General features: G+C 42.0%; 1 protein-coding gene across 1 annotated transcript in view; it reads left to right on the plus strand.

Moving 5' to 3' along the window:
- Window positions 1-13,810, plus strand: part of TPST1 (tyrosylprotein sulfotransferase 1) — an 82,752-nt gene that overhangs the window by 54,377 nt on the left and 14,565 nt on the right. The window contains exon 3 of the mRNA XM_059693365.1: window positions 1,397-1,595. Within this exon, the coding sequence (XP_059549348.1) occupies window positions 1,397-1,595 (199 nt within the window). The remainder of the gene's footprint in view (window positions 1-1,396; window positions 1,596-13,810) is intronic.

The raw sequence follows: 13,810 nt of genomic DNA on the forward strand, positions 1-13,810 counted from the left end.
AAGAATTGGTTATTGAGGCAGGAAAAAAACCTGGAGCTAGTGGCCTCACAGAATCCCAGGGTGTGCCGCCTGAGGGGGAGCGGTGAAGGATGTAGAAAAGACAGACAAAGAGAATAAGCTGAGTCTAGGTGGATCTTCCTGTGCCTGGCTGAGGCCACAGAGAGAGATCCAGAGGCAAGCTGAGCCTTTATTTTATAGCCAGAGGTGAAAAAGGTAGTGGTCACCATAGTTACAACGTTCTTGTGAGTTTCACTTGTTTTGGCAGCACTTGCTGCATCTCCCACAGCCCATTAGCTTCCCATATAAAATCTAGGGAGCATCATAAGGTCAAGCCTAATTATGCTAAGAGAGCTGTGCCCTCTAAGCTGGGACTTGTTTGTGGCTTTGCCAACAGGTCAGTCTGAGGCTTAACCCTATAGCCACGCCCTACACCAGGGAAGAATAATTTCATTTTCTCTTGTCTTTTTAGGCGGGAGCCCCTTTGAGGGATTCCTCATCAGATAGTGATTATCTGCAGTGAAAGGCCACATACTTAAAGAAAGAGGGTTGTTGCCTTTGTTTGAATACCATGTTTGAATGACTTATGATATGTAACTCTCTTAAGCACTTTTGTTTTAGTCATTTGGCCAAAATCTGCTAATTCAGAACCAATTTGTATCTAGATGTCATTTTATATTATATTTTTCCTTAGATTATGAGTTGTTTAGTAAAACATTGGGAATATAGTCCATACAAGCTTAAAGTAGGTTTCTAGGTTAAGAGGTAGAACACATTTATTTTGTAATATTAAAAGTCAGAAATAGCACCTCTTTTTCTTCCTTGGAAAGTAGAGTTCTTCAGGAAGTCAACAGAAAAATAGAACACATGAATATTATGTATTCTTAGTGGATCATGGTTCTCTCCACTGTTTTATTATGAAAATTTTCAAATGTACAAAGAATGGAAAGAATTACACCCACTATTCTTACACAATTAAGATTTTACATTTATACAATTAAGATTTTGCTATATTTGCTTTATCACATGTCTGTCCATCCAGTCATTCATCAGTACTGTCTTTTTTCTTTTTGGTGCATTTTGAGTAAGTCGACTAGCTGTTTTTCTAAGCAGTTGTATTTTTTTCTGAACATTGTAATTAAAATGTCAGCACATTTTGTGCAGATGGTATCAGCTCATCCTTTTTCCTATTTCTAGAAATCTGAGGTTGCCAATAATTACTGTCAAATTTAGCATATTAAACAATTTCTGGTAAATACTGTTAAGCCTGGTCAGTGCCCGCATTATAATGAAGACACTTAACATTTTTAAAGTTATCAAAAATAATTTTCAGTGGTCTTTGAACACTGTGTATTTTTGTATTTTAAATAAATATTTATTCATATTCTATTGTTTCCAGAGTGGAGAGATCAACAGACCAAGTCATCAAGCCAGTCAATGTAGCAGCTCTATCAAAATGGGTTGGGAAAATACCTCCAGACGTTTTACAAGACATGGCAGTGATTGCACCCATGCTTGCCAAACTTGGATATGACCCATATGCCAATCCACCCAACTATGGAAAACCTGATCCCAAAATCCTTGAAAACACTAGAAGGGTAAGTGAGATTTTTAAAGTGAATTGAGAAAACTGGATATAGAATTTGAATCCTGAAAAGTTTTTTTTTCTTGCTTTTTGTGATTAGAAAATTATTTTAAAGTAGAAAAATTCTATTTGTAGAATGCTATATTATCATATGTCTTCCACTGCATTTTTTAAAAATATATTTTATTGATTTTTTACAGAGAGGAAGGGAGAGAGATAGAGAGTTAGAAACATCGATGAGAGAGAAACATCGATCAGCCGCCTCCTGCACATCTCCTACTGGGGATGTGCCTGCAACCCAGGTACATGCCCTTGACCGGAATCGAACCTGGGACCTTTCAGTCCGCAGGCCGAAGCTCTATCCACTGAGCCAAACCGGTTTCGGCTTCTACTGCATTTTTAAGGAAAACTGTGGCTCTTCCCAGGAACTATGGGGACAATTTTTAAATATATTTTGCACAATTTCTAGGATGGTGCTTACTGTTGGGGAGATTTATACTCATAGCTGATTTACCACAAATTTGCATAAATACCAGAATTACTAGCCACCTAGCAACCTCACTTAATTCTAGTTTCTTTTTTCTTTGAATCTAATGACTACTTTACTTTTAAACCTTTGTTTAGATGAGGCATGATTTCTTGATACTTAAAAACTAAACCTAGGCTATATTAGAAGAATTATTAAACATGCAATAAATTGCCTTCTGATTGAGAAAAAGTTGCTGTTAAAGTATATTATAAATTTTCCTATTAAAAACGTATGTTCACATCTTTATGAAATATTGTTTCAGAAAAGCTGAAAACTCAAGAGCTAATCTGAATATATATACCTTACCAGTTGAGTCTACTTCAAATCAGACCTTAATGTATTCTTTTTTAAAATTGTGGTAAAATATGCATAATGAAAGGATTCTCAGACCAAATTCCATCTTGTGTGTACAGGCTTCTCCACACCACCAAGCAGTTCTCTGACGCCAGTAGTGTGTCCAAGAATGCAACTAAATTCTGGCACCATTTACCCAGAGACAGATCAGATTCCACAGGGGAAGGGCTCATTCCCATATGACCACCCTCCACTTTAGATACCAATTGCAGCCCCAGTTGTACTGAACAGCTACAAATCAGAGGTTCCCATGACCCTCCTTGGATTTAATTAATTTGGTAGAATGACTCACAAAACTCAAGAAAACCCGTTTACTCACTTAAATTATGGATTTATTACTAAGGACATTAAAGGATAGGAATTGATAGTGAGACAAAGAGTTATATGGTGGGGGGTCCCGAATAAAGGAGCTTCTAGCCTCATGGGGCTGATAACAGCACATGGTAGCATTTTGGTTCCTGTAGGTGGAAGCTCTCCAAAAAGGGTCTAAGAGCTGTCCTTTTGGTTTTTTACGAAGGCGTCATTATATAGTCATGATTGACTAAGTCTTTGACCACTGTGCATTGGTTCAGCCTCAAGCCCTTCTCCCCTCCCTGAAAATTGGGGTGGGACTGAATGTTCTAAACCTCAAACCACATGGTTTGTTTCCAGTGACAACCAGCCCCTACCCTGGGGTTGTTTCCAAAAGTCACCTCATTAACAAGAGACACCATTGTTGCTCTCATCACGTAAGATATTACAAGGAGTTGGAGAGCTGTGAGCCAAGAATTGTGGATGAAGACCAGATATATCTGAGAAATATATTTTGGTCATCTGAATGACCAAATATATTGTTACAGAATTTACCAGGCGACCAAAAAATATGCAGGAGTACTGGAGACACAGGAAAAACCCATTTATTTTCAGATGTTTCACATGTACCAGTACAGTGACTCAGGGGAGAATGTTTCTCTCCAAATCCTGAGCAAGCCAGTATGGAGGAAGCTTTCCCTTTATACCCTTCGGTTTCTTTGTCCCCCAAATATGGGATGGGACTTCTGGACCTTTCGCAGGCTTTGCAAAAAGCCCTAGGTGTTGGGATAGGGGCCATGAGACCACACCTAAAGACCTGGCCTGGTGCCAGCGTTGATAACCCACTCCCGGGATTGTTCATGGTTTATGGCCTCTGTAAAATGGGAATAATACTTAGGTAAACAGGTCTTGCAAGACCAAATTGTGGAGAAAGGGGCAGTGACTTAATCTTAATCATAGGCTATAAAGAAAGTACATTAGATGACTGGCACAGATTCAGATTGCTAGCCCCCCAAAAATGTCTTATTTTCCCCATCAATATATATTGTAAACCAAAATGTTGCACATAACATAAAATTTACCACTTAACATTATAAATGTACTAGAGGCCCGGTGCACAAAAGTTTGTGCACTCGGGGGGGAAGGGGAGGGGGGTCCCTCAGCCCTGCCTGTGCCCTCTCGCAGTCTTGGACCCCTCGGGAGATAACGACCTGCTGCTGGCTTAGGCCTGCTCCCGGGGGGCAGAGGGCAGGCCCAATCCCTAGGTGCAGCCCCTGGTCAGGCTCTCAGCAGGGCTGATTGGGGAGTTGGGGCGCCGTCCCTGTCATGCACAGAGCAGGGCGGATCGGGAGGTTGCGATGCCACCCTCAGTCACACTCAGGGTAGGGCTGATTGGGGGTTGAGGCACCGCCCCCTGTCACACTCAAGGCAGGGTCGATGGGCAGGTTGCAGCGCCACCCCCTGTCACGCACAGAGCAGGGCCAATTGGGGTTGGGGCGCTGCCCCCTGTCACACACAGAGCAGGGCCAATCAGGGGGTTGGGTAGCTACCCCCTGTCACACACAGAGCAGGGCGGATCAGGGGGTTGGGGCGCCGCAGCCTGTCACATACAGAGCCGCAGGGCAATCAGGGGGTTGGGGTGTTCCCCCCTATCAGGCACAGAGCAGGGCTGATCAGGGGGGTTGGGGCGCCTTCCTCTGTCACGAACAGAGCAGGGCGGATAGGGAGGTTGTGGCCCCACCCCCTGTCACACACAGAGCCGCAGGGCGATCGGGGGTTTGGGTGCTGCCCCTTGTCACGTTGATCCCAGTGCTGGGAGGCATATTACCCTTTTACTGTATAGAGGCCTGGTGCACAGGTGGGGGCTGGCTGGTTTGCCCTGAAGGGTGTCCTGGATCAGGGTGGAGGTCCCCACTGGGGTGCCTGGCCAGCCTGAATGAGGGGATGATGGCTTTTTGCAGCTGGTCACACACCCTTCAGGGTGGGGGTCCCCACTGGGGTGCCTGGCCAGTCTGGGTGAGGGGCTGAGGGCTGTTTTCAGGCTGGGGGTGACTGAAGCTCCCAACCTCTCCTTTTTTCCTTTTTTTTTTTTTTATTCTGGGCCAGCTTTAGCTCTGAGGCTCAGCTCCAGCTATGAGGCCTCCGCTGCTGAAAGCAGGTTTCTGGCCTTTGTTTACCTTCTGTATTTGAAACAATGTGGTCCTGCTGGCTGAAGCCCGGGGTTTTGTTTAGCTTCTATATTTGTTACAATGTTGCTTAGAGTGCAACTGAGAGACCGGCAAGGCAGGCGGGAAGCTTGGCTTCCTCCGTCACTGAAGCAAGCAAGCCTCCCTGTTTGCGTCAGCTGTCTGGCTGCCGGCCGTCATCTTGGCTGGCAGCTAATTTGCATATCTCCCTGATTAGCCAATGGGAAGGGTAGCGGTTGTACGCTAATTACCATGTTTCTCTTTTATTAGATAGGATAGTTCAGTGGCATTAATACATTTGCATTGTTTTTTGTTGTTGTTTTTTTTTGTTTGTTTTTTAATCTTCCCTTCCCACCACCCCCATCCCTTTGCTATTTTGCAAGAACTAGTCCTATTAGGAGCCTGGTGGCTTTGCAGCCTGGCATATGTGTTTACAGGGTTCAAATGAGTTTTTCTTTCTCCTCCCCCTCCCCCTCCCCCTCCCCCTCCCCCTCCCCCTCCCCCTCCTCCTCCTCCTTTTCCTCTCCTTCTCCTTTTCCTCTCCTTTTCCTTTTCTTTCTTTCTTCCTTTCTTCCTTTCTTTCCCTTCTTTCCCTTCTTTCCCTTCTTTCCCTCCCTTCTTTCCCTCCCCTCCCCTCCCCTCCCCTCCCCTCCCCTCCCTTCCCCTCCCCTTCCCTTCTTTCTCTTTCTCTTTCTCTTTTGTTTCACCAGGGTCCCAAAACATGGGTAGTCCTTAAATCTGGGGCCAGGGATGAAAGAGTGTGAGCTTGGGAGAAGGCGGTTTTCTTTCTGCTTTCTACGAAATCAGTTAATGCAAACCTCAGGTGTGGCAGGGCAGAGAGGTTGGAACCCACTAGAAATGGCCCTGGAGAGAGACCAACTGCCAATTTGGGCCTGGAGATAGGAATGACAGAGCCCCTCTGGACAACAAGGCTCAGAATTGATGCCCCATTGTCCTCTCCTGGCTTCTCAGAGATGGAGCCAGCTGGGCCTTGGGCCCTCTTCCTATTCCCCTGGGAGACCTCCCAGCCTCTTCTAGCCACTTACCCCCCACGTTGGGGCGTTACTTTTGTGGGAAGTTTGCACTACGCCCCAAGCCCCAGTGCAAAAAGGTTTTGGACAGTCTGGCAATTCAATGGAAGCTGCAGTTTGGAAGCCAGAATTGGTTGGGATCTCAAAGATGTTCATCCAACCCTGTTCATTTGCCACCTAGATATAGCGAGCTCAGTAAAGCCCAGGGGTTTGTTTTGCCAAAGGTCACCCAGCAAGCCGCTGGTGGGGCACGGATCACGGCAGCCCCCACAGTGGGGGCGGCATCAGGGGCTTTTTTTCTCGCTGCTCTGGGAACTCCCAGCCCGGAAAGACTGTTGGACCAGGTAGGCCTCTGCCCCTGTGACTGACAAGCTGGTGTCACGGGCGTCGCTGAAAAATCAGGCCTGATCCAGGGAGCTGTCCACAGCCTCTGGGAAATGGGATCTGGGAGGCCTCCCAGGGCCTGGTGGTGACTCTGAAAAGCATCCATTTGCATTGTTGTGCAACTATCCCCACCATCCATCTCCAGAACTGTTTTCATCTTTCCAAACTGAAACTACATACTCATTACCTATTCTCCCTCCCTCCAGCCCCTGGCAGTCACAGTTCTACTTTCAGTCTCTAGATGTATTTGAAACTATAATTTAAACAAGAAAACCATGTTAGCATAAGTTCACTGATAAATTATTTAATTTCAAGATTAAACTTTCTTGCCTTTTTCTGGCATTATTTTGTTTATGTCAATGATCTCCCCTCCCCACAACCTTATAATATATTCTCTTTATTCTCTCTTTCTTTTGATACCTTTAATATATATATATATATATATATATATATATATATATATATATATATATATATATATATATAATTTCAGAGAAGAAGGGAGAGGGAGAGATAGAAACAATGATGAAAGAAAAAATAAAGAAACATCAATGTTGAGAGAGAATCATTGATCAGCTGCCACTGATCATTGCACGCCCCCTACTGGGGATTGAGCTGGCCACCTGGGCATGTGCCCTGACCAGGCCTCAGACCATGACCTCTTGGTTTATAAGTCAATGCTCAACCACTGAGCAATACAGCCGGCCACAAGTTTATATCTTATGAGGTTAATTTCCAATGTGGATTTTTTTCTCTTAAGTATTATTTTCATTTTCCTTTTTCAGTTCATCAGTGGCTATGTAGGAAGAGCTATCTTCTTGTAACCCATCATATATAAAGACAAATTTTTTATTTGTAAAATAATCTTTGTTCTTTTTATACTTTTCATATATATGATCATTTTACTATAAAAATATAACCTCAGTATATAAATCTTATAAAAGAGAATAAAATTCACTTATGATGTTACTGTTACTGGACGGCCCCCTGAGTCAGGGGGTGAGGGCTGTCCCCTCCTCAGTTCTAGTCAGTCTCATAAGAAAGATTTCAGATGAGTGACAGACCGCAATGTTGTAGCAAAGCAAGCAAATTTAATAAAGGAGCAAGGCAAACACATTTTAAAAATACACTTATCAAAAGCACAAGTGGGCAACCCAGCTGGTCTGAGTGCCCTGGTGGAGGTTTAAGGGTTTTATACTTTTCTGTCTGTAGGTTTCAAGGTTCCTCTGACAGATATCTTGGGCAACAGACTAGATTTCAAGGTCCCCCTTTTACTTTTTTGTGACTTTTCCCAGAATTTCTAAGAACATCTAGTAGTTTTACCAAGACTGCTGCCTTCTTTATTCAGTGGGTGAGATAAATTCCCCTTTTTCTTCCCTCCCGTCCTCCTGCCCTAACATCCCCCAAGTGATATTTGTTCTTGAGTTTAGTTGGCACAAATGGTATTAATTCAGTCTTTGTTCTCTGTTTTCTCTGACCAGGTTGACTTAAGCTCTGTATTCTCTGGTTAGGGAGGAGAGGCATTAACCATTTGCTCTCAAGTGTTTTTGGTTGGGGAAGATAGGATCTTGCACTTTACAAGCTGTCTGCAAGTTGCCCAAACTGTTTGGCCTTGTTTAATTTTCTTGTCTCAGTTTCTCTGTTCATTTGCTCAGGAATATTCCTATCTTATTATTATCCTGCTATATTACCAATGATATGATACACATACCATTCTTATTGTTTTGATGGATTCCCTTCCTTCTCTACATGTTGGTAAACAGATAAGATTACATATTTTATAGTCTTACCTTTGCATACACATGATTTTGTATCCAAGCCTTTCCTCTTAATATTTATTAGTATTTTCCCATTGTGCACATGCTTTTTAAATATAAATTTTCATGGTTATGTAATATATCATTACATGAGCCACCTTAAGTCCTTTCTGAAACATAGTAAATAAATGAATGAGCAAATAAAATGTTTCTCTAGTGTATGTTCTAGAATTCGTTTTACCATTTTTCTTTCGTTGCTTACAATTTCTTTTTGACAAATCATGCTACAATGAACATCTTTACACATAGTACATTTTAGTTTTTTTGTGTATTTTTTTAGGTTAGACTAATGAGAGTAGACCAGATCAAAGTACTTGATATTTTTAAGGTGTTTGATATATGTTGATAATTTTTTTAAAAACTTTTAAACTAATAGCATAATATACATAATTTTATTTTAGATTTTTTCTAATTTTAATAGGTTTCATTTATTAATGTAATTGAACATTTTCTAATTTAACCTATATGTACATATCTTTTTATGAACCATCTCTTAAGTTTTTAAAAAAGTTTTATATGCTTTAAAGTTTTGTGAACTACATTTTGCTAAAGATGAGTTACATATCAATCTAGTATCCCTCATCATAGTGCTTAATAATCTCTTAGTAATTGGTAATTCATAGCTTTTTCCTTTATACAATACTGAAATGGTTTTTATAAACCAATGTGCATGTGTAAATGATATTTAGAGGTTTCCCAGGCAGTAGCATTATAGTTTTCCTACATTCAAGTTGGCTGGCTAGATTATTCTTGGCTTGCTTGAGTGGTAGTTTGGGAAGAATGCTATGACTTGAATCCATGTGACTAGAGAATTTGTTTCAGACACATTTGTGGCTTTTGAAAGGGCTTCAGAATGCACACTGAAAAGAAAAACCTTCCCATGCCCTCCCATCTCTAACGTGACAAATGATTTTGAGGGAAAAAAGATAAAGTGTGAACTATAATTGCATTTTTGGGCACTTTGTGGTAATGCATACAAGCTGACATTCTTGTTTCGTGGGTTTGCATTTCATACCCCTTCTTGCAATCCCAATCCTGTGTGCTTTCAAAACTTTTTTTTGCCTGTAAAAACACAGATATTTAAATATACAGCATTGATGATCATGAAGTTTTATAAAGTAATGCTTAAAAAGTGATCTTTGATTGTCAGCTATGACATGAGGTAGGCTCCAAAGAAAGAAGGTAGCTGACGAGATTGTTCCCTTGATAGGGTGGAAAGTGGGAATAAATTCCTTTTATTTTGTATGGGAATATAGAATCCAAAGCCCTAGGCCTATATGTGCTGGTTTTTGTACAAGTCTGGAAGTACTGGTGTCTAAGACAGCATATTTTGGGGACATATTGCCCAGCTTTGAGTAAAAATCATGTGCTTCAGGGGTGCTGTGACTCAGATGGTAAATTGGAAATGAAATGCTAACACATTCCATGTTCTTTCCTGTCACAGTCTCTAATTGTAGCACATTTTGGTAAATAGTGCCCTTTAGGTTGCATCTTTAGTCTTCTCCCTCCTCCTTAGGTTTTTAATATTTTTAGGTTTACAGGCCTATTTGAGAATCCAATAAAACTTGTGGATCTCTACCTCAGAAATATAGACACATATGTACACAAAATTTCAGTGGATTCATCGGTGCCCCTGAAGCCCATCAGATAAAGGACTTCTGTTTTATAGTCTCCTCAGTCAAGCTGATCCACTCAGTTTGATTGCAGCCTATTTGCTGATGATCATAAATCTGTATTTCTCAGTGGGTCTCTTTCCTGAGCCCCGGGCTCATAATTTCCAACTACCTTCTGTATATCTCCACCTGGCTGTTTGTGGGAACCTCAAACAATGTCCAAAATTGAACTTATGGTCCAAACTTGTTCCCTGACAGCAGAAGCTAAGTGTAGGAAAGTAGAGTAGGGGTGGGAAAAGGCTGTGCTCGTCTGTATTTACATAATCTCTGAACCAATGAGCAGATATGAGGAGCAGAGTCCTCAAAACATACGGGGCAACACTGACATAATTTCAATTTCAGATAAACCATCTAGACACATCAATAAGGAAAAACAGGACTTGAACACTATAAACTACTGAGACCTAACAGACTTCTACAGAATACTCCACCCCATAACAGCACATTCTTCTCAAGAGCATATGGAACATTTTCCAGCATGGACCATATGTTAGGCCACAAAATAATGTTCAGTACATTTTAAATTATTTAAATCATACAAAATATCTTCTCCAACCACAACAGGATGAAGTTAGAAATTAATAACAGAAGGAAAACTGGATAATTTTCAATATGTGAAAATTAAACAATACACTCTTAACCAAAGAAGAAATCATTAGGGAAATTAGAAAATACTTTGAGAGGAATGAAAACAAAAACACAACATAGCAAAATATATAGGATGCAAAAAAAGCTGCATAAAAGGTAAATTTATCTCTATAAAAAATGAAAGATCTAAAATGTAACACCTTGAAGAACTGGGAAAAGAACAGAAAACTATACACAAAGAGAGCAGAAGAAAGGAAATGATAAAGATTAGAGCAGGAATTAATGAAATAGATAATAGAAAAAATAGAATCAGCAAAACTAAAATAGGTTATTTAGGATGATGAGCAAATCTGACAAATCATTTGCTAGATTACCTTTTATTTTTATTATTTTTTTAATTCTCACCCAAGGAGTGAAGATATTTTTCCCACTGATTTTTAGAGAGAGTTGAGGGAGGGAGAGGAAGAGAGAGAGAGAGAGAGAGAGAGAGAGAGAGAGAGAGAGAGAGAGAGAGAGAGAGAGACATTGACTTGAAAGAGACACATCCATTGGTGGCCTCTGGCTCATGCCCCAGGATTGAACCTGCAATCGAGGTACTTGCCTTTGACCTGGCATCAAATCCATGACCCTTTGGTCCGAGGGCTGAGGGCCAACACTCCAACCACTGAGCCAAACTGGCCAGGGCTAGATTACCTTTTAAATGCCTGTGATGATGATTCCTGTTTCACTTATATTGGTTATTTTAATGTACTGTTTGTTTTTATCAGTTTTGCCTGAGGTTTATAAAGTTTTTTATATTTTTAAAATCATCTTTTGGCTTTGTTGATTTTATCTATTTTATCTGTTTTCTACCTTATTTCTTCTTTTTTATGGCTTTGGGTTTAATATTGCTACTCTTAATCTTAACTTCCAGAGATGGATGCTTAGATCATTGGTTACCACCCTTATTTTGTTCTTAAATATCCACTTAAGGTATAAAATTCCCTTTCACCAAGGCTGTATTAACATCTTAGGTGTTTTTATATGTAATGTTTTTTGGTTTTTAGTTAAAAATATTTGGTAATTTCCATTCTTCTTTTTTTTTTTTTTTTTTTTTTTTTGCTCCCATGGACTATTTAGAAGTTTATTCCTTCATTTTCAAACATTTAGGAATGTTCTGGTTATCTTCTTGTAATTAATTTCTACCTTAATACCACCGTACCAGAGAATCTATTGCTAGTTTTTTTTTTTAGGTTTTTGAAATTTGTTAACACTTGCTAATAAATTGTTAAACACTTGCTAAATTTATTAACTTTGGCCCAACAAATTGTTAATTTCAAAGTCTTTTTCATTTACTTTAAAGGAATATTTATTTTGCAGTTTTTTGCTTACAGTTGCTATATAATGACATTAGGTCAAGGTGGTTAACTGTGTTATAATAATCTTCAATAACCTTACCAATCTACACTAATAAAAAAGAAAAATGGTAATTGGCGTACGACGATACCCTTTTCATTGGCTAATCAGGGCTATATGCAAATTAACTGCCAACTAAGATTGGCAGTTAACTGCCAACTAAGATTGGCAGTTAACTGCCAACTAAGATTGGCAGTTAACTGCCAACAAGATGGCAGTTAATTTGCATATGTAGGCACAATGCAGGGAGGCGAAAGGGAAAGCAGGAAGAAGCCCCCTGCCACTGACAGTGATCAGAAACCCAGGGGGGAGCTAAGAGCTGGGGGGCAGGGCAAAGGCGGCCCTGGGGCCGCCTTTGCCCTGCCCCCCAGCCATGATCGGAGAATCAGGTGCCTTTTCCGCCCTGGCCAGTGATAGCAGGAAGTAGGGGTGGAGCCAGCGATGGGAGCTGGGCATGGTCGAAGCTGGCAGTCCCAGGAGCTAGGGGTCCCTTGCCTGGGCCTAAAGCGGAGCCCACGATCGCGGGGCCGCTGCAGCTGTGGGTCCCCGCTGCCTGGGCCGAACGCCTCAGCCAGAGGCACCCTGCAGGGGCAGGGGCGGAGCCAGCGTGATCGCGGCGCCCCCCGCTGCCACTGCAGGTCCCCGCTGCCCAGGCCAGATGCCTAGGCCAGAGGCATCAGGCCTGGGCTGGGGGCAGAACCAGTGATGGGGGGAAATGAGGGTCCCCTGCCCAGGCCTGACGCCTCTGTCAGAGGCATCAGGCCTGGGCAAGGGGCCAATCCTGCGATTGGAGGGTGATGGGGGTCAACGCCTGAGGGTTCCCAGTATGTGAGAGGGGGCAGGCTGGGCTGAGGGACACTCCCCCCCCCGCCCCACACCCAGTGCATGAATTTTGTGCACCAGGCCCCTAGTTTTTAATATATATATATATATATATATATATTATTGATTTCAGAGAAGAAGGGAGAGGGAGAGAGAGAAAAATATCAATGATGAGAGAGAATTATCGATTGGCTGCCTCCTGCATGCCCACACCCCCCCGGCCCCCCATGAGGATCAAGCCCGCAACCCAGGCATGTGCTCAGTCTGGGAATTGAACTGGCAACCTCTTTTTTTTTTTTTTTTTAATATATTTCTTTATTGATTTCAGAGAGGAAGGGAGAAGGAGAGGGAGAGAGAAACATCAATGATGAGAGAGAATCATTGATCAGCTGCCTCCTGCACATCCCTTACTGGGGATCAAGCCTGCAACCCAGACATGTGCCCTTGGCCGGAATCGAACCTGGGACCCTTCAGTCCGCAGGCTGATGCTCTATCCACTGAGCCAAGCTGGCCAGGGCTGAACTGGCAACCTCTTGATTCCTGGGTCGACATTTAACCGCTAAGCCACACTGGCTGAGCCAAAATGGTTTTTTTTAAGCAAAGCAATAAAAGGTTCCTTTGAAAACACAGAAATAAATGGATATGTTAATGGTGCATGTTCATTTTCTCTGTCCTGGTACCAGGCTGGCATTTGGCTTGGACTGGAATGGATTCCTCATAATTTGGATTGAGAGATGACTCCTTTACATATTCATTGAGACCTGTAATTCTGGACACAGGGCCTGCACATCAAAAAATGTCTTCATTGCCCTGGGCGGTTTGGCCCAGTAGTTAGAGCATGGGTCTACAGACCAAAAAGTTGCAGGTTCGACTCCCAGTCAAGGGCACATACCTTGGTTTCAAGTTCCCCAGCCTTCATAGGTGTGTATGCGGGAGGCAATCAATCCATGTGTCTCTCTCACATCAATGTTTCTCTCTCCCCGCCCCCCCCCCCCATACATACACACAGACCTCCCTCCCTACCACTGTCTCTAGAAATCAATGGAAAAAATATTCTCGGATGACAATTAAAAAATAAAAATTTAAAAAAGGCTTCATTGTTGAGTGAGTGACTTAATTAAATTATTTGAATAATTCATCTTATCTGTTTGCATGTCA

The sequence above is a fragment of the Myotis daubentonii genome, chromosome 4 (assembly GCF_963259705.1).
Source record: "Myotis daubentonii chromosome 4, mMyoDau2.1, whole genome shotgun sequence".
NCBI classification, from domain to species: domain Eukaryota; kingdom Metazoa; phylum Chordata; class Mammalia; order Chiroptera; family Vespertilionidae; genus Myotis; species Myotis daubentonii.